Here is a 25238-nt window from a genome sequence, read left to right as displayed (position 1 = left end):
GTTTATCATTATATTCATTATATCAATGACATTTTAAAATATTTTTACATATCAATGTCCATCATTACTAATTGCACTTTTTCTTAGAGAGGAAAAGCATTTCTTTCTAATATTTTATCATTAGATATTTATTATTTCAATTTGTTTAATTCTGCATACAAAAATGTAATGGAACGTGAATTTACATATTTGTTTACACGGATTGAAAGAAAAATGTTACATTATATGCAATATTTCTCATGATTGCCCAATGATAAACACTGGTAAAATTGCTCTTATGGAAATTAAAACAACAAAATACACAACTGTTCAATCTTCGATTTACAAGAATTTTCTATGCTAAGATAGCACCCTCCGTCTATATTAGCCTACATTTTACAAACAGACTTCTAAGCATTTGTAATGCAGGTCCACAGAAAATCATTTAAAAGATTTTGAAAAATAAATGTAAACAGGTTTTTTATATTCCATTTTCACAATTATCCTGTTAAAATGTTGAATTCTTTTTAAGGCGGTGCTGTGGGGGGCGTGACCGGTAGCTTGCATTTATCACTACCGTTTAAAGACAAGCTCAACCAAACCAAGCCTGCAACATTTTCATTATTGTCATTCTGAGCGTTCTTTGCGGAGTTTTCTAGTTTGGTTTGAATATTTCAAGAAGCACACCTGTATAGAACGAGGTTGGGTTCTTCAACATCCGATATGTTTTTCTCCACTTCTGTTTCACGTTTAGCTGGGTTCGGGAAATCTATATCGTCAAACTTTCTCTTGAACGCTTGACATAGACTGTCGTCTGCTTCGTCTTGAAATGAACATGTAAATAAGAAGAGTACATCAGAAGAATACATTAAATCCCCCAAGAATGAAAAAGAGTGAAAAGAACAAATCGTGAATATATTTAAGCCCGACCTGAATCCTTATTCAACTTTTATTGCCATCTTAAATCGTAAGAATGACACTTAATATAATACTACATGTATATAATTGTACATTTTAGAAAGCAAAACAATTTGTTTCAAATGTGCAAATTGCTTAAATAAATCAAAAGTTTATATTGCTAATATAAACGTCCACATATCTGTTAATATTAAGTTATATATATACTGATATCGAAAGTGATTGCTGCATTTTAATATTACATGAATATATCTACCTATGATCACAACGTGACATCTTGACCGCCTTTGAGTTAACTGAAGTTTTCTGGCAATACGTATTGCCTGTAAACAGACAAATCAAGACCATCATGTATCATACAAAACTGTGTAAATACAGAAAATGATGACCAACAAATGGTAATATCCCAACACATTTAAACAGTGCTTAATTAAAGTCAGATATCTTGACATTTATAGAAGTAATATTCTACCACTAGTACACAAATATAAGTGAATACACCAAAAAATGGACTGAATTTTAGATATTTAACACAAGAGTAATGTTATGTTCATCGGAGGATATGTTTCACAAGTTCGTATAATTATCATTAAGTAATCTTCAAACAGTAATAAAAACTGCAACAATAGATATTCCTTATATTAGATAGTTCAGTAGTTTGAACATAACTATCCACCGGCACGGAATGAATACCATTTATTTTAAGTTTTTAATTGTATGATATGTTTAGCTAAACACTATATAATACCTTATTACGTCGAGTATATTCAGTATTTCTGCCGATCCATACATAAATTCTTGGAAAGTTATCAAGTATAACGAGCGAGTCTGCCGTCAAATAGTCCTTTCTTTGTCGAACCTAAGTTGTCAATAAATAACCATACAATTTAATTACAACATACATATTGTCTTGTCTTTATTTAAATCAATGCTAACAGATTTTGTAATCGCGAACTCACATTCCTTACAAAATAAACTAAAAGCTTTCGTCCTGTTTTATTCATTTTCAGCTACTATATACATTAATAATAACACATTATGTCCTTATTCGTTTCTTTTCAGTAACAATGTACGTCAATGTCGCCAACCTCTGTACCGTGATAACTTACGGCAATAGTTTAAGATTATTCCTTTTCGTAACAATGACACCTTCTACCCTCGTTGACCTTTGTTAGAACGCTCAAAGATTATGACCTCGCGCACTTCTGTGCAGACAGTAACAAAATACTTACACATTCTGCTCTTGCGTATTTCCGCCCAGTTACAATATACATCCTCTTCTCATAGCAAGATGCTTTAGACGGGCTTGTTTTATGTCTGCCTTCGATATATCTGTTAAAACAAGAAGAAGCTTTAATACCGTGGTAAACTGGCAAAAAGCTCATTAATTTACATGTCCGGTAAATGCCGGAAAAGGATGGCAACTAGCAAGTTAATTTACCGGAAGTCAATGTGATAACAAACAGCTTACGACCGAAAAAGGACAAAACAGTGATACCAGTACAAATTTTATCAGACAATGCTTTGTTGGGTTTTTTTTTAAATAATTGATTTACATTTTTTATATACTTATAAGTGATATCATATAATAAAACGGCAATAGTTTAAGACTAATTGTTATATTATCGAAATGATGAAATCGTAACATTTGATAAATGTATAAAATAATTCAAGACGACAAAACGATGTGTATACTTTATTATTTGAAAGTTATTTGTTTTATTCATTCTAAAAATATGTACATACATAACACCGTCAGGGAAAAGTCTGAAGAATGCAGTAGATTCGTTGCCTTGTACCTGTAAATAAGGAAACCTATTATAGATAATCAAAATAAAATTAAAACCTAGTGATAAATACACCATTTTTTTACTTAAATTATCTAACATTACATGCAAACCTCAGCATCATACTTATCAACATTTGTTTACATACGTGCACATTAGTTTTACTTATTCAAATCATGTCATATATAGAAAGGCGACACAAATTCTTATAATCAACGCCAACCCTGCGCTTGCTTACAGGTTAAAGAAAATGTGATTTAGATTCACATATGATTTCTACAAAAACAAAACTTTTTCAAACATATGTTGTAAGTTTGTATACCTCTCTTGAACAAATATGAGCTGCTCCAACAATCTTGTCCAACTTTTCAGCCTTGTCCATTGCAAATTTTGCATTTCTCTACAAAAGAATAAATACACTAATTGATATTAAATACCAATTTTAACTCTAATAGTCTTTGTGCCTTTTTTTTATTTTGTTGTAGTTTTTATTGATAAAATGTGTAAAATAATACAGAAAACTATCATTCTTCCCATCATTTAAGAAGTGAAATTGTATCATTGTTTAGCACAATATACTTTTGTAATGTTGACTATTTTTAGAGAAGGTATACTTAACCAATTTTAGTTTAAAATATCTAAAACACATCTGATAATTTCATGTGCTAACAGTTTGTCAAGGAAATTAACTTATAAATATAACCATACCTTGCTTTATTACTTGTATTTTGTTAACTATTGATAGAAGTTTCGGAGGTGAGGGTTATATAATCGTATTTATACACAAAAACCCTCTCTTACTAATATCACGATTATATAAAAATAGTAACATGTTTATAAATATATGAAATTGTATTTTTTTACGTTGTTAAAGGACTATTTACTTGTGTAGAAGAAATACACCCACTTACTTCAGTGCAACATCCACCAGTCCAACAATGTAATGACTTTTCACCATCTCTGTTTATCTAAAATGTTTATACAAAAAAATTACAGGAATATCAGCTTATACATGTATATCAAGCAGTCAAATATGTACAAGCTTTTGTACATATCATCAGTCCAGTTGTCGTTCGTGAACAAGTTTTCTCAAAACACATGATGTCGCTTGTATAATAATCATCTGTCCAATTGTCGTAAGTGTACAAATCCTTCAAATAATCTGTCCAGATGTCGTTCGTGTACAAATCCTTCAGGCCACCTGTCCATATGTCGATTGTGTACAAGTCCTTCAAACCATCTGTGCATATATCGTTCGTGGACAAGTCCCTCCAACCATCTGTCCAGATGTCGTGAGTAAAAAAATGCTTGTTCAGTAGTCGTGCGTGCAGAGGTGCATGCACATATCACCTGTCTAGTTGTTGTTGGTACAGTACATAATTTGGTGAAATGATGAAATAATTTATTCAAAATTTGCGCATTCTGATAAAAAAAACCCAAGCACTGTATTACTATAACAGTTAACAATAATTGATTCTTAAGTGGAATTTAAACATTTGTTGATTCTTTATCGTACACTGTGTACAAATGAATCATTTCATTGTAAATGTAAATTACTGTCATTTGTGTGTGCAATGTGCGCGTAGAACTAAAAAAGTATATAACAATTATAATCTTTACATACATACTACAATACCCTTTTATTAATTCTTACTTATCTGGCGAGAAAAAGAACAAGAGCTGTCAGAAGGACAGCGCGCTCGACTTTTTTAGTGCTTGCCTATAAAACAAAACTTTGACAGTTAAGGGCACACAAGACTTTAACTAGGAATTTCTAAGTACAAATCAAGAAACATTTTCACAGAGTTATCTTCTCTTGCTTACAGATAGGTCTCATGATGGCACATAAGAACTCCAACTTCCAAAGTAATATCTCAAATGGTTAAGTCAACAAGTGGACAAGAATGAAAATCTTAACTGAGTTTCTAAGTCAAAAAGGGCCATAATTCAAATAAAATCCTTAACAGAATTACCTTCTCCTGCCCATGTTTTGGGACCATGATGGTAAACAAGTATTCCAACTTTCAAATTAATATCTCAAACAGTTCAGTCAAAAAGTGGACTGGTACTAAAAACTTAACCAAGATTCTAAGTCGATAAAAGGCCTTAATTTTTAAAACAAATCCTTGACAGAGTTACCTTCTCTTGCGTACAGATGGGGGTAATGATGTGAAATAGCATTAAAAGTTTCAAAGCAATATCTCAAAGGGTTAAGGCAATAAGTGGATTTTACCCATATTCAATGTATTTTCTAAGTCAAAAAGGGGCATAATTCTGTCAAAAACCTTGACAGAGTTATGTCCTCTTGTCTGTTGATGAAGATCGTGATGGTAAACAAGTATGGTCAGTTTCAAAGCAATACCTCCAATGGTTTTGAAATAAAGTGAGGTGGTACAAAAAACTTAACCAAGCTCAATACACTTTCTAAGTCAAAAAAGGGCCATAATTCTGTCAAAAACCTTGACAGAGTTATGTACTCTTGTCTGTAGATGGAGGTTATGATGGTGAACAAGTATGGTAAGTTTCAAAGCCATACTTGTAATACTTCTGAAATAAAGTGGGGTGGTACGAAAAACTTAACCAAGGTGTGACGCCAACGCTAACGCCGACGCCGACGCCGACGCCGACACCGGGGCGAGTAGGATAGCTCCCCTTTTCATAGAAAAGTCGAGCTAAAAACGAAGCCGACAGTTAATACTAACGTTAAGAACGATGTAGGCATTGCCTTCATGAAAGAAACCGTACGATGTATCTTCAACACAGTGCAAGCTTGTCCCCTGAAATAAAATTAAAAAAAAAAAAAAAACTTATTTTGTATATATGAAACCTTTAATTAAGTGTTAAAATGAAGTTCATTTTATTTATTCACGTAAGTATCGGTTTGAAAGGCATCTGTATACATTACGAATTTCCAAGATCCTTGTATTCAACAAGAAATAAAAACATCACATGGTGTCGCTTAGGTTCAATGTAATATAAACCATATGTATTTCTTTATCATTCATCCCATTAAATCGGTGCTTTTTCCTTTTTTTCTGCATTTTACATTTTACGTGATGAAAAGAATTCTACAGTCATTACGTTCTTTCATCGCAAACTTGCATTAAACTTCGTCCCAGAAATGTAAAGACAGCCAAAGATTCCCTATAAAAAGCTTTTATAAATGCCTTTTATAAATTCGTTTAATGATACGAAGTTATCATAAATTGTTGAGTGCAATACTGAATTCTATTGGACGAGTACTTATATAGCTGTCAAAACTGTATTGGACGAGGCGCTTGTCAAGTATAAAATAGATTTTGCTGCTATGAACGAGTCCAATAAAATCAGTACTGTATTCATCAATTTATAATGCTATCTTTATTTTACACCACCAAATATTTAACATTTCGCGAGAGATTTGTTACTTCGAGCATAATAAGGATTCGATATGAATTGTTTGGACTCTATAGATGAAAACAAGGCTATACATGCACATAGTCCAGTCATGATTTGATATGGACTTGTTGGACTCGGAAAATGAAAATGTGGCAAAATTAAGTAGATTTGATTGCATGTAGAATTTTAGACTGGAGAAATGGATGGAGGATAATGATTTCTATTGGAACATCACGTGGTGTAAACGCTGGAAATTCACTGATTGCAGTACTGTATCAGGTATAAAAAATAAAAGCCTAAGAGAAAGAAAAACCCATGAAAGATCCTTTATTCTGTATATACTGTATAAAATATAAGTGATTTTGTTAACCTGTATCCTCCAAATGTAGAAACCAGTTTTGTCCGGATCCAAGTATTGAAAAGCCGATTCGATCTCGGTAATTGCGTTGGGAGTCGGACTTCGTGCCCCATCTCTCGACATCTTCACTTCTGTAATTGTACTCATAGTCTCGGCAACAGAGCTAAATAAATAAATACAATTCTAAATAAAATATATGTATACATTGTATATACATTATCTATAAAGTTGTGCTTTTAAATTAATTTGACGTAAATCAAAGTGTAGTTAATATAGTTTTATATAGTAAAAACATGTACAGATTTACAGACCAATGCGTCTTGAATAAACAAATTTTAAGGTATAGGTCACTGATATCTAATGATTGTTAATCAAGTGTTCACCATTTTGATACAACATTTGCTCTTTAAAGTAAAATTTGGCAATCAAGTGATCTTCATTTTGATACAACATTTGCTCTTTATTCGTACAATTTGTTAATCAAGTGATCACCATTTTGATACAACATTTGCTCTTTATAAATACAAATTGTTAATCAAGTGTTCACTATTTTGATACAATATTTCCTCTTTATAAGTACGATTTGTAAATCAAGTGTTCACTATTTTGATACAACATTTCCTCTTTTAAGTACAATTTGTTAATCAAGTGATCACCATTTTGATACAACACTTGCTCTTTATAAGTACAATTTGTTAATCAAGTGTTCACCATTTTGATACAATATTTCCTCTTTATACGTACAATATAACAGAATCCTCTGACAAAGTTCTTAGGGTATAAAACAATTGTAACATTGCACATGCTTATCTATAGATGTAAAGTACTTAGATAAATCACTGTTAAATATCTCTACAACTAGACAAACTGAGATACCGATGATTCAAATTCATATTTAAATGTAACAAAGATATTATTATCGTATACCATAAATTTGGTTCCGTTCCTAAGTTAAAACAAATATCCGACAATGAGACTAACTTCGTTACACTTTGCTGTAAAGATTTTGATTTCAATCAAATTTTTACTTGACAAGTATTTCTATCAAATGTCTACCTTTTAGCCAAATACAAAATGTAGCAATGAGTCGTCTGTAAGTATAAATATGCATTCTAATCTTTCCCTGTTTGTAACAACTTACAAACATCATCTTGAAATTCATTAAACATGGTGGAGAATGTTTGTCAGCGTTACTAAATGCACTAAAATTCTTTAATTGTTTAATAATAGTAACTTCTTGAAACGGGATTGAATTGTTTCTGTTTAATGTGCATGTGTTTTTGGGATTTTAAAAAATGTTCGAAACACGTACAAATCCTCACTTAAATCTTCCAGCATTTTTTCCCTCAACAAGATATGGAAAAGGGGAAAGAGAATTTCTATTGTCTAATGTACGTGTTTTTCTTCATTTTAGAAAAAGCAAGTCATTAATCGTTTCGTAAACTATTTAACGCCATTCTTGGTTCTAAATGTACCTTATGATTCAGAAGAAACTATAGCAGAGACCCACCTGAACAGATTATATTCAATTTAACAATGCACATATACGAATTGATAAAAACCCACAAAAAATACTTTCTTTTCAAACAATACATACCTTGTAAAACGTCTAGCGGAGATCGGCGTTCTGACATCTCGCTTCTTGAATTGAAAGTCCGCGGTAGAAACAGACAGTGCTGGTGTTACTCTCCCGGTACCTAGCTGGAAAGAGAGACTTTTGCCTGATTTGGGCCGGACGTCCATAACTTTTGTTACGGTTTCCCGAACACTTTGTACACTTGTTGGCCGAACACCTGCAAGACATTGGAAGAATCTAACATGATGTTTAGGATAAACGAGTATTTCTTAACTGATATAAATGATATCTGGTTTAGATCAAACTCTAATTGTTTTGCAAAATGGCAAAAGGCCAGTTGTTTGTTTTAATTGCGCTGTTGGTGAACGTATCGGTCTATTAAGTATAATTTTTGTAGCTCTTTTTTGAATTGAGTTTACTTTATTGATGTATGAGTATGTGTCCTTTCCCCATACTGTACAACAATAGTCAAGCACAGGAAGGATGTACGCGTTGTAATATATCTTTTTTACTGCGTCAGTAAGGTAAAAAATGATATGTTTGAAGAGGGCAATTTTTGTATTTAGTTTTTTGCAAACATAGTCTATTTGATAATGCCAGTTTAATGTATTATCTACATAAATGCCCAATAACTTTTGAACTGTAACATTTTCAAGAGTTGTTTCATTTACTTTCAGTAGGAGAGGATTACATTTCTTCACCTTTTTTTGAAGAACCAATTATCATGCATTTTGTTTTTACTGGGTGCAAAGACATATTATATTATTAAGGAAACACCAGTCATTTATATAATTTAAATCTTTTTGTAAATTATCCTCTAACGATGGAGTCACCAATCAGAAGTGCTCGGTCCCTATTTGGAAAAAATGTCAGATTTTGGAGAATTTTCCTTCATTGTTGAATTAGAAGACCCGATAATGATATCCTGGCTACTGTCTCCTTGTGTTGATTCCCTGTCTAGACATTCTGCCGGTGATACAACTGAAGCTGGTAACGTGGCGCCAGTTTGTAAGATATCGCTTTTCGTTTCCTTATTCGTCAGTATTTGAAGAATAACTTTTTTCATTAATAATTTTTAATGTATCCATGATTCCATTAAAACGCCTTTGAAAAGTATCTTGTGCTTTTTGTACCTCTGATTTTATGTCACTTTGCTTCTTTATCATTTCTTCCAAATTTTTTTTTTTTTTTTTTTTTTTTTTTTTTGGAAAATTTTTTTTTTTTTATTTCCCTCGTCATGGGTATGTTGGGGTCGAGGGCATCCCCCTCCATACCTTACAAAGATTTTATTTATCATATATATATACAAATGTATCAAATATTTGTTGATTAAGTGACAATTATTGTCATTGAGTATTAATCACACCTTCACATTTCCACAATAATATATACAAATGTACATACACAAAATAATATACAAACAAAATCACAAGGGAAATAAAAGAAGAGAAAAAAGGAAAGGTAGCTCATACATTGAACAGATAAAACATTATGTAGTTGTTTCTTATACTCAAACTTTTAACAAAAAGCAATGGCTGTATATTAATAAATTATTTTACATTACTTTAAAAAGAATTAAATGATTTTTTGAACAATTGTCCAATTCATTATGTTATCTTTTGTATTTGTTGCACATGCATCAATAATTGAAGAGGCTAATTTAAAACTACTAATTAATCCATCTATATTTGGTAAAATATTTTTTCTCCTACATAAATAAACATTTTTTTTTATCTCTAGACATAGAATATTGTACTTTGACTGGCTCTTTTTTGTATAACCTAATATAAAAGTTTGACAATCAATCATGATTCCTAACAATTTTAATAATTTCTGTAATCAATATTTTGACAAATGAGCATTCCCAAAATAGGTGTAACAATGTTTCATGTTCTGATTTACAAAAAGTACACATACTTGTAACTGATAAATTCATTTTCAAAAGAAGGTAATTAGTAGCTAATATTCTATGTGTTAGTCTTGTCTGAAACCATTGCAAGTAAGAATCATTGGTAATGTCAAAAACCCAACTATGTATTTTATTCCAGTCAGATTGACTTAATTGAAAGCAAGTGTTCCATTTAGTCTGACAAGTTGAAATATCATCATTTTTTATGTATATATTGTACATGCCTGATGTACCTTTAACACAAAGTAGTATAGGCTTTAAATAACAACATATAATGGGAGAATAGGAAGCAATTTCATAATTATCACATAACTTTAAACTTAATACACTTCTTTATTTCTTGACAGCACTTGTAATTAATTCATAGTAAATGAAGTTTACTTTAATACCTAATCTTGCTTCCAATTCATTCCTTTCAAGGAAAATACCATTCACATTCATAATATCTTTGATAAACCTTATACCTTTTTATTACATGCTTTTCGGTGGTTTATAGAAATATATCAGTGATATAAAACTGGTAATTTCACTGTTTGAAACAGTGAAATTACCACTTTGATAATTTCACTGTTTTGAATTTAAGCCCCTTATACGTTGTTTCAGTGAAATACCAGCGTGCACAGAACTGGGTACCAACTTAATGACGTGACGTCGAAAATGACGTCACGTTGTATTTATCTATAGCGCGCTTTTCATTCAGTTTCTTTGCATATAATAAAAAGAAAATTTGTTTAGTTTAGTGTACGATCGAAATATATTTCACCTTGTGAACACCAAAAGTTCATATTTCACTCGTGGCTGCGCCACTCGTGAAATATACCTTTTGGTGTTCACTCGGTGAAATATATTCCGATCTTACACTGAACTAAACAAATATCCTCTATATCATACCATGTTTTTATAAAAATAGATTTTTTATCCATCAAAATATATTGGTTATAGAACAGAGGCATTTCTAACAACATTTCCATAGAAATAATCGGTGTTTTTTCTACAAATTCTACATAAGCACCTAAAACATCTTTCCAAAATGAATTTTTCAAAATATTATATATATATGCTGTATATAACTTTCCACAATTAAATAGCTTCTTAATATCTAAAAAGTTATCTAAAATAGTGTAACATTTATCACATTCAGATGATACAATTCTTCTTAACCATGAAAGTTTTAAACTTTTCATGTAAGCACATACATCAATCATTTTTAGACCACCATTTACATATTCTTTCACCAATACAGAAGATTTAATCTTTGATGTACCTTGCCAGACAAAATCATAAAACATATTACTTATTTCCTTTAACATCTGAGAATTAGGATTTGGAAGTGACATAAACAAGTTAGTTAATAAAGGAAGTAACAGTGACTTTACAACAGTTATTCTACCAATAGGTGTTAAAGCCCTTCTTTTCCAACACTGGATATATTTTTTGATATTTTCAATTTTTTCAGTATAATTCAAAGTTATCATTTTTTCTAAATCAACGTGAAAGTTGATACCAAGTAATCTAAATGATGTACTACCCCAAATTAATTTCCACCTAGTTTTTATTGATCTAATGCTATATTTTAAAGAGCCAATCCATATTACATGTGTTTTTTCAAAGTTAACTCTTAATCCAGAAATAATAGAAAATTCATGTAAAATATCAAGCGTACAATTTAAAGACTGATCAGATCCATCTAACAATAAAGAGGTATCATCAGCATACTGTGAAATCTTATACTCTGTTCCGTTGATATGTATACCTTTTATATTTTTATTAGTTCTTATTTTAATGGCTAATATTTCGGCACATAAGATAAAAATATAAGGACTGATTGGGTCTCCTTGACGACAACCACGCCCTATTTTAAAAAAGTTGGACAAAAATCCATTCATTTGAACAGCAGTTTCAGTATTTGTATAAAAAAGAGATATCCATTTTCTAAACATTGGGCCAAAATTAAAGAATTCAAAAGTCTTATTTATAAAATCAAAAGAAAGTGTATCAAATGCTTTTTCAAAGTCAATCATTACTAATAGTCCTGGCATTCTTGTTTCTTCTAAATAATTCATTATATCGTAGACTAATCGTATATTCTCTCCCATAAATCTTCCTTTTAGAAATCCTGTTTGGTCTGTACATATCAAACAATTTAAAACTGACTTATGTCTTTTGGCTAATGTGCCTGAGGCTAGTTTTAAAGTATAATTCAATAAAGTTATTGGTCGCCAGTTTTTTAAATACTGTTTTGGTTTGTTTTCTTTCGGGATACAGGTAATTATACCTTGCCTTTGGGTAAGTGATAATTCACCTTTAATAAAAGAATAATTAATACTTCTGACAACAAAATGTCCAATTTGTTTCCAGAAAACTTTAAAAAAAATTGATGTAAAACCATCAGACCCTGGGCTTTTGTCATTTTTCATATTCTTAAGTGTTTCTGAAATTTCCTCAAAGGTAAAGAGACCTTCTAGCGAATCTGCCTGATTTCTGCTCAATTTTGGGACAGTTATGTTGCCTAAGAACTCTTCCATATTAAAATCATCAGGAGAATCAGTTTTTGTATACAGTGTTTCATAAAATATTTCACTTTCTTTTAAAATTTCTGACTGCTCATATATAATGGTACCATTAGTTTTTTCCAAAAAAGGAATGATTTTTGAAGTATAGTTATATTTTTCAAGATTACAAAAGTATTTAGTTGGTGTTTCTCCATTATCAATCCATTCTGCTCTAGAGCGTATGAAATTACCTTTAATTTTGTCTTGTCTTATAGTTTCTAATTCTTTTTGCAAGTTTAATAATCTAACATTTCCAGCATCATTTGAATTTTTTTCTAAATCTGTAATCTGTGATATTAAATCATCCTCTCTAGATTTGGTTTTCTTCTTCTTAAAACTTGCATAAGAAATAGTTTTCCCTCTTATTTCCATCAACAGAGTTTCTAAAAATAACTGGTCATCAATAACAAATAATAGTTCACTATTGCTAATATTTTCAATATTTTCTACATTATATACAGGTAAACAGTATTGTTTTTTTTATTTCTTCAATTTTTTCATTAATAATATTCAAATATTCTTTATCATATAAAAGAGAGTTATTGAATTTCCAGAGACCTTTACCATGAGTAACATTGCTAAGTTCTAAACTAAGTGTTACAATAGAATGATCTGATCTATAGCTAAGACCTACATCACAACTCCTTTCTTCCAAATTTTGGTCAGTGAATGAATGGTGTACAGGTAAATGTTTTTTTTTTAAACTACAATTTCATCGCTCATTTGTGAAAATTTGTTGTTGGAAAATACCACATGGCTGGAAAGTTGTCGCTTTATTTCTGAAATGTCCTCATAAATCAACTTTAGAAATCCATGTTATCATCTGTTTTCTGTGTTGACTGTTGTAAGTATTCCTTACTGCTTGAATTTAAATCATTATCACACTCTGTTTGACAAATTACATTAATCCCTTCTTCTTCCTGTACATTTTTACACACGATGAAATACCAACTTCCTGTTCATTTATTTGGAGTTAATCCGATGACTCTGTGTAGACCTGATTCTCTACGTTAAAGTACTAAATGATCATATCACATACACATTGGTTAAAGTCGTCAATGGTACAGTTTTCACAGGATAGTTTTGTTTTTATCACTGATATTATATTTGGGAGATCTTCTTCTAAGAAACGTATGGTGTTTTTTCCGTTAATCAAACAAGACGAAGTCGTGTGGTACATATTCAATGTATAGTGTCCAGAATTATGAGAAGAAACCTTGTATCTTGTTTCTACGTTGTTTGAAGCTTTATCATGTACAATAGTTTTATTTTACAGTTAATTCCAATTTGAGAGCTTGCAAAATATGATTCAGTGGAATTACGAAACAATTCATACATACCGGCATTGATTTTCAAGATTCCCCCACCGTCTTTATGTATCAATTCAAAGACTTCATTTTCTTTGTGTTTGTTATTCCCATCACATTTTGTAGAAACTTGATCTTCATTAGAATAATTGTTTTCACAATTATTAGATTCCACTTCCATTTTTAAGTCCACTACCTTCCCTTTCTGCTGCTTTTAGTTGTTTCCTCAATTCTCTAGCTTTGTTTAGATCAAACATATTTATTTCTATGATAATTTGGTCCACTTCCGGTTTGTTCCGGGCGATCGCAATAGTTTTTCACTCATAACATCGCTTAATGTCAGCCGAATTATTCCATTTTTGTATGAATATGTTCAGAGAATTATTGCCTTTCAAATTAAATTATTTTTAAATCACTTCAAGGCACTTGATGTAAAATAATTTTATTTTTACATTTTGATTAACGTTAGCGTTTTTAAAGTTGTTTATCCGGACGTGACGTCATATGAATATATCATATGTACTTGTCAAGGTCACTTTTTGGAAAAGTCCATTTAAAAACTGGTCAGCCAATAGTATAGAGCCTGGACAGAATGCACGGATACTGGGTACAAGGGCTTATATCTTAAATTACGGTTCCAACAAGTTAATTGTTAAGCTACTTGAACTCACATTCAACCCTAAAATATGTTTATTTGAATTTAGTTTTTACTACAAGATTGATTGATTGCTAATGTTCTTATGAAAATACATTAAGATCCATTGAAGTACTGCAACATACTTTCAGCCACTCAAGCCAGACAAGAGCATAAATTCAATAGGCCGTTAGTAAATCGCACCTATAAATGAAAGTCCAATTGATAATGAAACAAGCCGCATGTAATAGCTAGCTAGCTCTAATGTTGATGCATAAACTGTCGTTTGAAAAATATAAATCAGATTCAAATCAGATTATCTAGAATAATCGTATATCAAGTCATGTACCAGAAACATATAAATCGTCATCTTAGTGCAATAACTGATTAACTCCTATTAAATTTAGAAGGACTTATTTCGTTACTGCACTAAGGTGACAATGTGTTATAATCGTTGTGTTACATGCATGATAAAAAATACTCGAAATTACATCAAAATTCGTCCAACTCGAATTAAATTAGCTTTACCCAGCTGGACTTGTATGCTTTTTCTAAATATATATCAAGTTATTTTATAATAATAACAATAAACTAATAAATGATCTGTCTGAAACTTAATGAATTATTCAAAAACCCTTTCACGAATGTATTTTTTTTTATCTAGATCTAATGATGATTTAAATATTTAAGTAATTTGTTACGGTTTTAGAATAATAGTCAATTCAAATGCGTAAAATGTTTATGAAAATATTGAATTTGAGAATTTATAGTGACAGGTCATACTACGCCATTAATAAAGAATAGAGATTCTAAATTAAATATGTTTGAAATAACTTAATTACCATAAATGACACAAAGCCCTGCGTTCAGATGCTATCTGTTTAAATACCTGTTCGTTGTATTCATTATACACGTAGATCTTAATATAAAGATACGCTTTTTCGAATGATATTTTTGTCAGCTACTTAAATGCGCAATTAAGTAGTCCATTAAGTTTTATCTGTACGTACAAACACAATAGAATAAACGAATAAAAAACATATTTACTATACAGCAGAATTAACATAGAAAGTACGTCAATATTAAGCCTACTTTCACAAAAAAGCAAAGTGACATTAACATGTGTTTTATCAGTATATATAGAGGATATTCAAGTTTTTTCTATAAATACATGATTTATTTTCATCGAGTGGTATGAAAATAAATATTTCATGAGTGGCGGTAGCCACGAGTGAAATATGGTAATTTTCATGCCACAAGATGAAAATAAATCATGTATTTATAGAAAAAACTTGAATTTTCTGTTTATTATATACATTTTGCTCTTTTTTTTGCGATAAATTTTGAAAGGCTTTCCCTTAAATTTTGTGTACTGGCAGAATTTAAAAGAAAGTAGTCCGGCAAGACACCAGTGAAAATACGGAAAATATGTTTCACTGCAGTGAAAAATAAATTTTTACAGTGAAAATACGGAAAATGAAAATACGCATTTTATTTCATCAATATTTCTCAATATTTCATTTATAAGTATATAATAAATATAATATATTTATTAAAAAAGACGTATTCAATTTTTTTTCAAAATGAACTTAACTTGTTCGTAGCTACATGGTTCATGTGACGTCATTCTTAAAATATAGCTACATATTTTATGTAGCATCGTACTTGTGCTGCTTGGCAATGTGTATCATCGTATTTAAAGTATTGTTATACATTTCATGCTATACATTTCGTATATTAACGTCGTAACAACGTTTTGCATTGCTACACTCTTTGTGTGATATCGTAGATAATGTATTGCTTCATATTTTGTGTGATATCGTATATAATGTATTGTGTGTTACATCGTAGGTATAACGTACTGCTACATACTTTCTATGCATACGTAACGTATTGATACATGCTTTGTTTACATATGAAATTATATTGCTTCATACTTTGTATCGTTTTATTTTATTTTTTATTTAACTTAAAAAAAGAAATTAAATGAAAATATTTTTAAAATAAAATGAAATTTTCATTTCCGTTATTTTAAAATTTCTAAAAAAATTTCTTTATTAAAGTAAAATAATTTTCCGTATAAAAGAAAATGGTGTAAACGACCGTCACTGAATTATGTTTGACCTTAATAAGGAAAATCTAGTATTCTTAAAACTAGGTGAAAGCACCCCTATCTGTGTTAATTTGAAAAATATAAACCATCGTCTTTATTGTTGAACTATATTAATTTGAATACATATAAAAAACGTCTTTATTATTCCGAAGTCATTTGTGTTTAAGTTTTTATGATACATTGAATAAAAGTAGTATGTAAGCCAATAAAAATTTAATTAACTTAAGTACACAAGGACCATGTTCAAAGACCATGTACAAATATACATTTTTGTTATAAATATAGCTAATACAAATATTTAATCGTGTCTGTAACACGTTGAATGATTTTTTTAGAAATTAATACTCAATTTCAAGGTGAAACTTATAATGTACGAAGAATTATGCAAAATATGACTTTTAAAAAAAATACAACCACGTTACTAACGGGAATGCGGAATTATTTTACATGAGAAACAAGTTTTTCTGCTGCTAGTTAGTGCCTTTAGCTAGCTTAAACCACTTAGTTCGTACTAAATTATTATATTATTTCGCTCATCAGAACAATATAAATTAACACTTGTTTTCACCATCGTGGTTTCGCATTTTCGCGTTTTTTTTCTTCATATTTTTCATATTTTTATTCGGCGATGCATAAGCAATGGTTCGAACGGTACACCATATAATCATATTCTATCACGAGCAAAATATTTTTCAACGGGCCCCCCTCTCCGTAGAGAAATATGTTGAGAGTTGATCAAATCTATCGAGACTATTTGTGGATTGTAAACTCTAATGTAGTTATAGAACTTCGTTGATACAAAGTACAAACAGCTATTATATACGCTAAGCTTGTTACTTTATGTAGGTTTATTATTGTTATGAAGACAGGTTAACTTTTATTTACTTTTGAACACACATGACTAAATTATAAAATGAAATTTGTCCGTCAAGGACAATATTTTTCACGCACATTAAATTCAACTTTGATTTAAAAAGTACATTTTACTATACGCAATTTTAAATATATGTTAAGGATATAAACTAAACCGCGTGATTCACTTTTATTCGGTATTCAGTGAAAGACACTTTTTCTTAAGACTGCAATATCCAGATTTTTTATGTTATCTATAAGAAATTTTAAAAAAATGTTCTTATCATAGAATTTCTTGCCCATTGAAACAATTAAAGTGATTCAACCTGGTCGAAGGTACCTACTTTCTGCAGAAATCGCATGTTACTAAATATATGCAAAAATGACATTTTATCCGTTACTAACGGGATAGAAACTTGAGTGTTAAAGATAGTAAAGTCTGTCATTATTTAAAATAACATTAGTTATTCTTATCCCATTTATGAGGGTTACAGATTTGAATTTATGAATCCACTATCATTTCAAAGTAATAAAGTAATAAATATTGTTTGCTTATAAACATAACGTTATAATGCATGTTTGATATACGGCCCGGAGTTACAGCTGCATGCCTCCAGATGAGCTAAAATACTACAACAAAATGAGTCTTGACAAAAATGTTCTAAGATTTTAAGAAAAAGTAAAAAAAAATAATAACTACCATTTTTCTTTTACTCTGTGCGATTATTGAATAGTTTTATAGACAAGTACTGTACAGTATTCGTCACAATATTTCTTCTGCGTGACTCACACAGTAAAGGGGTATTTTTTTAATATTTCAATCTCTTTTTGGTAATTTACGTGGATTGTAAGCGCGTTTGTTATTAGTTAATTACTTTCTTTCTTTGTTCACTTCACAATAGTTTACATTTAAATTCATTCTTTATTTTTATCTGAAGGTAAACTGCTTTAAGATGCTTACGGATGTTTATACTTAGCAACAGAACTTTAGAACAATAGATATGTTTTGGGCCAAGGCTTCGAACTTACGACAAGATTATTTTCATGTTAAACATCGGCTAGAAAATGGAAGTGTACCGCCATAGTATTTTTAGAAAACTTTATTTGCTAACATGTGAATAGACAAATACAATAATATATATTGTATATTTTAAATTGAAGTCAAGGGTACTTGAAAGTACGTCTTTATCTTAAAAACAAAAACTATTCTTTATCAATTTAACTTTAGTGTTTTACAGCACGGAGCTAGATAACATGTGATAAATCAAGTTTAATCAGTGTTTGATTTTTTATCATCATATTCTATTTTTTCAAGTATTAACGTACTGATTGATTGATCATGTATACCATTTATTGAACACTTAAAATACATCAGACTTTATGTACATCTATTAAATAAAAAAACTGAGAAAGTACTGGAAGTGCAAACTTTCTAACGCTGTTAAACATGTGGCCCGAATTTTTTTCTTTTATAAACAACTACAGTATATGGTTATTTAAATACTGTAAACTTATGTCTTAGGTATTTTTTGTATAGAAAGAAAAAAGTAATAAAAATATAGTTAAACTAAATCTTATATATATATATGAATCTCTCTTATAAAAAATATAAAAATATGATTTACTTACTACTAGTTACGTCATTATAACGATGTTGCTTCAAAGCAGACCGCCGGCCGCTACCCAAATCCTTCATGTTTTAATCAAGAATGTAACTTTATGTCCATTTACATATAACACCTTTCACCTACATCACATTTTTAATACGTCTAGATATATAGGTTATTTACCAACAGTAGATAATTCCTCTTTTAAAAACAGTGTAAACACCTTACTGTTAAAAGTATTACAAAATAATTAAATATAAACCGCAATATTACACAAAATTACTCTTTAACGGTTAAAAAATTGCATTTAAATGACGATATATAAAGACGGTAGGTGTAAAAGATATCGTAGAATCAACGGACTTGACACGAAACTATCCGTTCCTACATTACTTCAACTGAAATCAATAACGATGTTTGGCTTAAACCAATTGATATATTGAACGCCTGGTCGTCTCAGGTATTCACTACTACCATAAATAGATATAAAGTAACACCGTATGGGTTATTTTTGTGTCAAATGAACGGACCTTAAACCTGGCCCATTTTATCTATATTTTCACAATGTAAATTGATTTCTTTTGTAACTCGATACATTCTAGAAATAATTCATGAGCTTTTCAATCAGAAATACGAGGCCTTTGATTTAAAATTTTATACACAGTTTAATATCTAAGTATAAATGTATAGATTATGATGCATTTTGTAAGACAGTGTTTCAATCTTGTACTGTTTTGGTTACTATTTCCTTAACAATCTTAAAGTGCAAGAGTGTATGTTTAACTAAAGTGCAGAAAATAAATCGGAAGTGAAATACATTGCTACGTCTCTATATCTTTAATTGAGCCGCGTCACGACAAAACCAACATGATGGGTTTGCGACCAGCATGGATCCAGACCAGCCTGCGCCTCCGCGCAGTCTGATCAGGATCCATGCTGTTCGCTTTCAGTTTCTCTACTTGTTATAGGGTCTGTAAGCGAACAGCATGGATCCTGATCAGACTGCGCGGATGCGCAGGCTGGTCTGGATCCATGCTGGTCTCAAACCCACTATGTTGGTTTTGTTGTGACGCGGCTCAAATAATGAATTGAGTTGACAGGTAGCCTAGGTCTTGTTCAAATTAACTTGCCTATTTAAACACTCCTATACACTTACATTAATATACCCAAATGAAAAGGCTCTTTTTAAAAAAATCCACTTGACAAACAGGTTTTAATCGTATGTAAATAGTAATGAAGTGCAATCACGGCAACTAAAATATAAAGCATAAACTATTATGACTTGCAGTAAAAAAAAAAATTAAATAAAAATAAAATCATTGGACCCTTTATAATAAGTAGCAATAGTAATGATATTATTTGTAATTGGTTAAATAGATTTTTGATTTTTTTGACAGGTTATATGACCAGGTATAAACGGTTATAAGTTTATATAACACGAGTCGCTGGGTGAGGGTTATATATGCAAACATCTTTTCATTTACGGATATATAACCTAACCAAATATCTTTATAACCAAATTATAAAATTGCACAATTCATCAATTTGAGGAAAAATGGAAATAAATTTATTATTTTACAGCGGTTGTATTGATAAAATAAATGGTAGTGCTATCCAAATAAAAATCAACGTACAATATCAAAATAAATTAGATTCTTAAAGTAACAAGTAAAACAATTTACAGAAAGATATTACAGTAACGCAATGTGTATTAAATAGTTATGTGTATGTACAAATATATAAAATCCCAAATCAGCTGATAATTTGCATTTTATTTTTAAAAATTATAAATTTACCTTTTTAACACCCAATACTTCTATCGCGTTACGAACGTTATAATACAATGATATACTCTTTATTTCATCTTTTCAGAGATTATTACCTACATATCGAGAAAAAATCAGTTGCAATGCCTAAAAGTTTCTCATCTTTGTTAGCAAGTTTTATTGAGAAATGCAAAAACATCTTATCAATGCGAATAAAAATAAGTCGATTTAGCGCAAAACATCGCACCAACTGTAGGCCCTGATACGCTTCCGTAAGTATGATATCTAAAAATATTTAAATATCATAGAATATTCGATAAAAACACAATAAACACACGACTCCCATACATTCAACCTCTAAATTGTAACAATGCTAATATTTTAATTGACATATCCATATTTCAATCTAGACAAGGCCATACGTCAGTTTTAGGGATGGAGGTATATGTTGTCACCTGCATGCTAAGGGTTCATTTAAAGGCACTCCATTAAAATTTATTGGGATTAATAACTTAAAATTTCGTCTTTAAAAAATTTAGACATTCTTGTTAATTCTTATATTAGGTGTTTTTATTATTACTTAATCAAGATACGAGGGGGATATTTTAATTAGTGGAAACGGAAGTGCGATTTTATAAATAAGTCATACCTGTGAAAAATAATTAGTAGAGTCCATCAAAATATTCACTATGGACCACTACACGCTTTTCCAGCCTCATAATTAATCCATTAAAAAAAGCATTTTTGAACTGTTCTTTGGGTATAGTTTTTATACACTGGTAGAGAGCGCTTCCGAAGGCACTGTGGGTTTCGAACAATTGACCGTGAAAGACAAGATTTGATGTATGGATATAACCAAAGGTCACAAGGAGGGAGGTCAGGGCTATAAGCGGGATGTAGCAAAACCTCTGCTCCTCTTAATAAGCTTGAACCAAGGCTGCCCGGTGCGAGGTGCAATATCATGGAGTGATTTGATCCTGCGCACTCCGGATCTTGGGTTATTTGTAATGTAGTGATTAATTACAGCAGTGAGAACATGGTCACGGTAAAATGTTTCAGTGAAACTACCCCTCTCCGGCACAGCGACATGGGCCACTACTAGTATTCCACCGTTGTCAAAAATAGAGAATACATAACTCTTTTAACGCTCCTGCTACGTCGAGCACAAGTGGGCGATCGCTGTTTTCACCTACCCACATTTTGTTACTGACTATTTTTGGACTTAAAAAATAAAGCAATGTTTCATCCGCTGTGGCAATCTCTATCAGGCGTCTAGGGTCTCGATTTTTAAACCTAGTCAATAAGGCATAATTGTTTTTTCAACCCGCTGGTCAGAAGTTGTATACAAGTTATCCAAGCGACGCACAATTCCTTAATGAACTTTTCTTTCAAGAATGAAAACACATATGACGCACTAAGGCCTGATATGTCACTTATCTCCTCCACAGTATATCTTACACCTTCATCCACTATGGCTTTCACAGTGCTGATGTCTTTTTCAGTGGAAGCAGAAATTAGCTGCCCAGGGCGGGGATCATCGTCAACATTAGTTCTACCTTCCTTGAACATTGACATCCACATGACATCTACGATATGGAAGGGCATTTTCTCCTTAAACTAAATCTAGATCCATTTTATTTCTGAAGTGCATTTACCTAATAAATCACGAATTTTGCAATAAGCTCTCTCTCAAATTACAATGCAACTCAGCCATGTTTACAACCAGTATACAAAACCACATGTATTTTAAGGACCTGCTAAAATGTTATTGCACGTGCAAATCGTGCTAAAAAAGGAAATCAATAATCTTGCCAACGAATATTATACATGTACTTTCACGTGCAAATCTTGGTAACATTGAGTTGTTGACAATAATAAAATTATGTCAAACATTTTCCATCATTTTTTTTTATAATTCATTGCCTAGAAAGAGAGTGCCTGATAGTATGGACTATATATTAAAAGAATCGTATTGGATTCATAAGCTATTTAAACGCATTTTCTCCTAATAGAATGAATGTATGAGTCTTGGGAACTTCATGAATTTGTCATCTTTTACACACATTGTTAAATTTGTATGTGTACATTATGTTTTTTTTTCTCATAAGTTTTTGTGCCCCATCCCATGCCCAAACTACTAAGGGGAGGTCGGTTTAGATTTGCCGGGTTGTCACGAACTCCTCCCCTCCCCTACCGGAGACTGACAAAATATTGGAAAGGTGGGTTCATCCGTGTTTCTAAGGAAACATTTCGAGTTTTATTATAGAAAGGCGAATGGTCAGCTATTTTGATATATTGATGAAGAATTGTCATGGTTAACAAACATCTATAACATATTATGTTTAATTAAAATATGTTTTTACAATGTAAACTAAGACATACCGTCATGTCGAGAATCGACAAATCTAACACTTGTCGTAGTAGATTTTGTTTTCTCTGAAGTCCTTGCTGCAACGAGGCTCGCATGATAAGCGTCTATATTTGCTAACATGTGAAGAAAATTCATTTTTTGTTCTTTTGCTAATTAATGTATTCCCATTTAAAAGAAACAATAAACGATTTCACGCTCTTTTAAACAAATATGCAAACTTTCACACTGTTTCTTGAGTACTTCATAAATATTTTAATAAAAACCGTAAAAGAAACATATTTGTTTATGCAAATCAGTTCAAAACACTTGGCAAAATTTAACATCTTAACTAACTCGTTCGCTGGTTTCGAACATTTATGTATTCCTAAACAAACGAATGTTTTAAATCTTTTAAACATACTTTGACGCTTTTGAAAGTAAGGTTCAATACACGTAATCAGAAAACAAACAAAATCAATCACATTGATTATTCATGTATTCGGCGTATCTGAAGTAAAAGACATAAACAACCCGAGCTGTAGAGAGCAGTTTGTAAGAGTAGTTTGACATTTGAGCTGGAACACGATACGACTGTGTAAAGCTATTGATAGGCGATTGTATTGTTTTTCCATGTCAAAGTTTATACCTGACCACTTTTACTTGAGCGTTTATTTTGTTCTCCATCTTTCATTAAGTTTTATTTAAAAAAAATAACTATCGTTGTAGATCTATAAGTTATTCAAATTGAATCGGAATTTCATTAACTCAATATAAAAGTTTAAGACCAAAAATTACTGCGGATTAACTTGGCAGAACCTTATCAAAGTAAAACACTGCGACATTTATAAAAGTTATGCCGATTAGTTTTGAAATAGCTTGCTTTATTTTGATGATTTTCATTTGTACACTTTAATGTTGAATCCTACTTCAGCCGGTGCTGGGGGGGGGGGTAAAAATGTGCAAATTGCATTATCAAACTGAGTCTAGCTCATTTTCAAATCCTGCCGTGTTTGGTGGTCTTTTAACATTTCCATTTCATCTCTTTTTTTTCTCAAAAGTTGAATTGTCTCAATGTTCCATTGAAAAGTAAAGTTGATGATGTCATCACTACATTTCCCGCCAAAAATTTCCACTTAGAATTATGGGTACTGCATGAAGACGCTTCCTTACAGTCAGCAACACGAGAGATACGGAGTGAACATCAAAAACAGATTAACTGTTACCAAGCCTTCCGTAGCAAATTGAGTATAACAATTTCTTTACATTTTTTAGAACCAAGACAGGCAATGCACGTTTGGGAGACCATATTGATACAATATAGCACCGAGCACATTTACAAAATTGGTTTTTCTTTTCTATCAAAACCTTGCAGAATGGCTTCTTTACAACAACGGTTGTAGTGTGCTTCAATTAGATATGGATGCACGAGAGAATACGACAAAATAGAGCAGAATAAGGACCCTGTAGTGTGAAAAAAAACAACAAGGAAAAGAAAATGAAATAAAAGTAGAATAAAGTAGCTGGAGTACAGAATCTGGGGTAGAGTTAATGGAGTAAATTGTAGAGAAGATGGAGAAGAGTCTATGCAATAGAGTAAAATGGAGAAGATTAGCTTGTGTAGTGTAGAGTAGACCGTGTAAAATAGATAAGATGTAGTGGAATAGGAAATAATTAAGTTGATGCAGTAGTGTAGGTGTGAATAGAATATAGTTGGAGTAGGGTAAATGGTGTTATATATGTTTTAAAATGAAGTACAGTAGATGCAATTAAGTAGAATAATTCAAATGAAGGAGAGCCGAGTAGAGCAGAGCAGAGGTGAACAAAGCAGAACAGAGCAGAGGTGAACAAAGTATAGCAGAGCAGAGGTGAACAAAGCAGAGCAGAGCAGAGGTGAACAGAGCAGAGCAGAGCAGAGGCGAACAGAGCAGAGCAGAGGTGAACAAAGCATAGCAGAGCAGAGGTGAACAAAGCAGAGCAGAGCAGAGGATAACAAAGCAGAGCAGAGCAGAGGTGAACAGAGCAGAGCAGAGCAGAGGTGAACAGAACAGAGCAGAGGTGAACAAAGCAGAACAGAGCAGAGGTGAACAAAGCAGAGCAGAGCAGAGGTGAACAAAGCAGAGGTGAACAGAGCAGAGCAGAGATAAACAGAGCA

General features: G+C 31.3%; 1 protein-coding gene across 3 annotated transcripts in view; it reads right to left on the bottom strand.

Annotated features, from left to right (window-relative positions):
- Nucleotides 1-23462, bottom strand: part of LOC132716285 (advillin-like) — a 35425-nt gene extending 11963 nt beyond the window's left edge. The window contains exons 1-11 of one of the 3 annotated variants that reach the window (XM_060699525.1): nucleotides 23119-23462; nucleotides 8018-8213; nucleotides 6433-6583; nucleotides 5387-5461; nucleotides 3596-3652; nucleotides 3007-3084; nucleotides 2644-2696; nucleotides 2130-2229; nucleotides 1646-1756; nucleotides 1154-1220; nucleotides 667-802 (exon numbers count right to left, since the gene is read on the bottom strand). In XM_060699525.1, the coding sequence (XP_060555508.1) occupies nucleotides 667-802; nucleotides 1154-1220; nucleotides 1646-1756; nucleotides 2130-2229; nucleotides 2644-2696; nucleotides 3007-3084; nucleotides 3596-3652; nucleotides 5387-5461; nucleotides 6433-6583; nucleotides 8018-8213; nucleotides 23119-23242 (1148 nt within the window). In that variant the 5' untranslated portion in view covers nucleotides 23243-23462. Of the gene's footprint in view, nucleotides 1-666; nucleotides 803-1153; nucleotides 1221-1645; nucleotides 1757-2129; nucleotides 2230-2643; nucleotides 2697-3006; nucleotides 3085-3595; nucleotides 3653-5386; nucleotides 5462-6432; nucleotides 6584-8017; nucleotides 8214-13797; nucleotides 14261-18992; nucleotides 19319-23118 lie in introns of those variants that run through there. The other 2 variants (XM_060699526.1, XM_060699524.1) reach the window with 2 other exon arrangements.
- Nucleotides 23463-25238: the final 1776 nt, after the last annotated feature.

The sequence above is a fragment of the Ruditapes philippinarum genome, unplaced genomic scaffold (genome assembly GCF_026571515.1).
Source record: "Ruditapes philippinarum isolate M1 unplaced genomic scaffold, ASM2657151v2 ctg154_1_1_1_1, whole genome shotgun sequence".
In the NCBI taxonomy this organism is placed as follows: Eukaryota; Metazoa; Mollusca; class Bivalvia; order Venerida; family Veneridae; genus Ruditapes; species Ruditapes philippinarum.
Note: the sequence above shows the minus strand (reverse complement) of the source record. Positions and strands in the feature narration are given on the sequence as shown.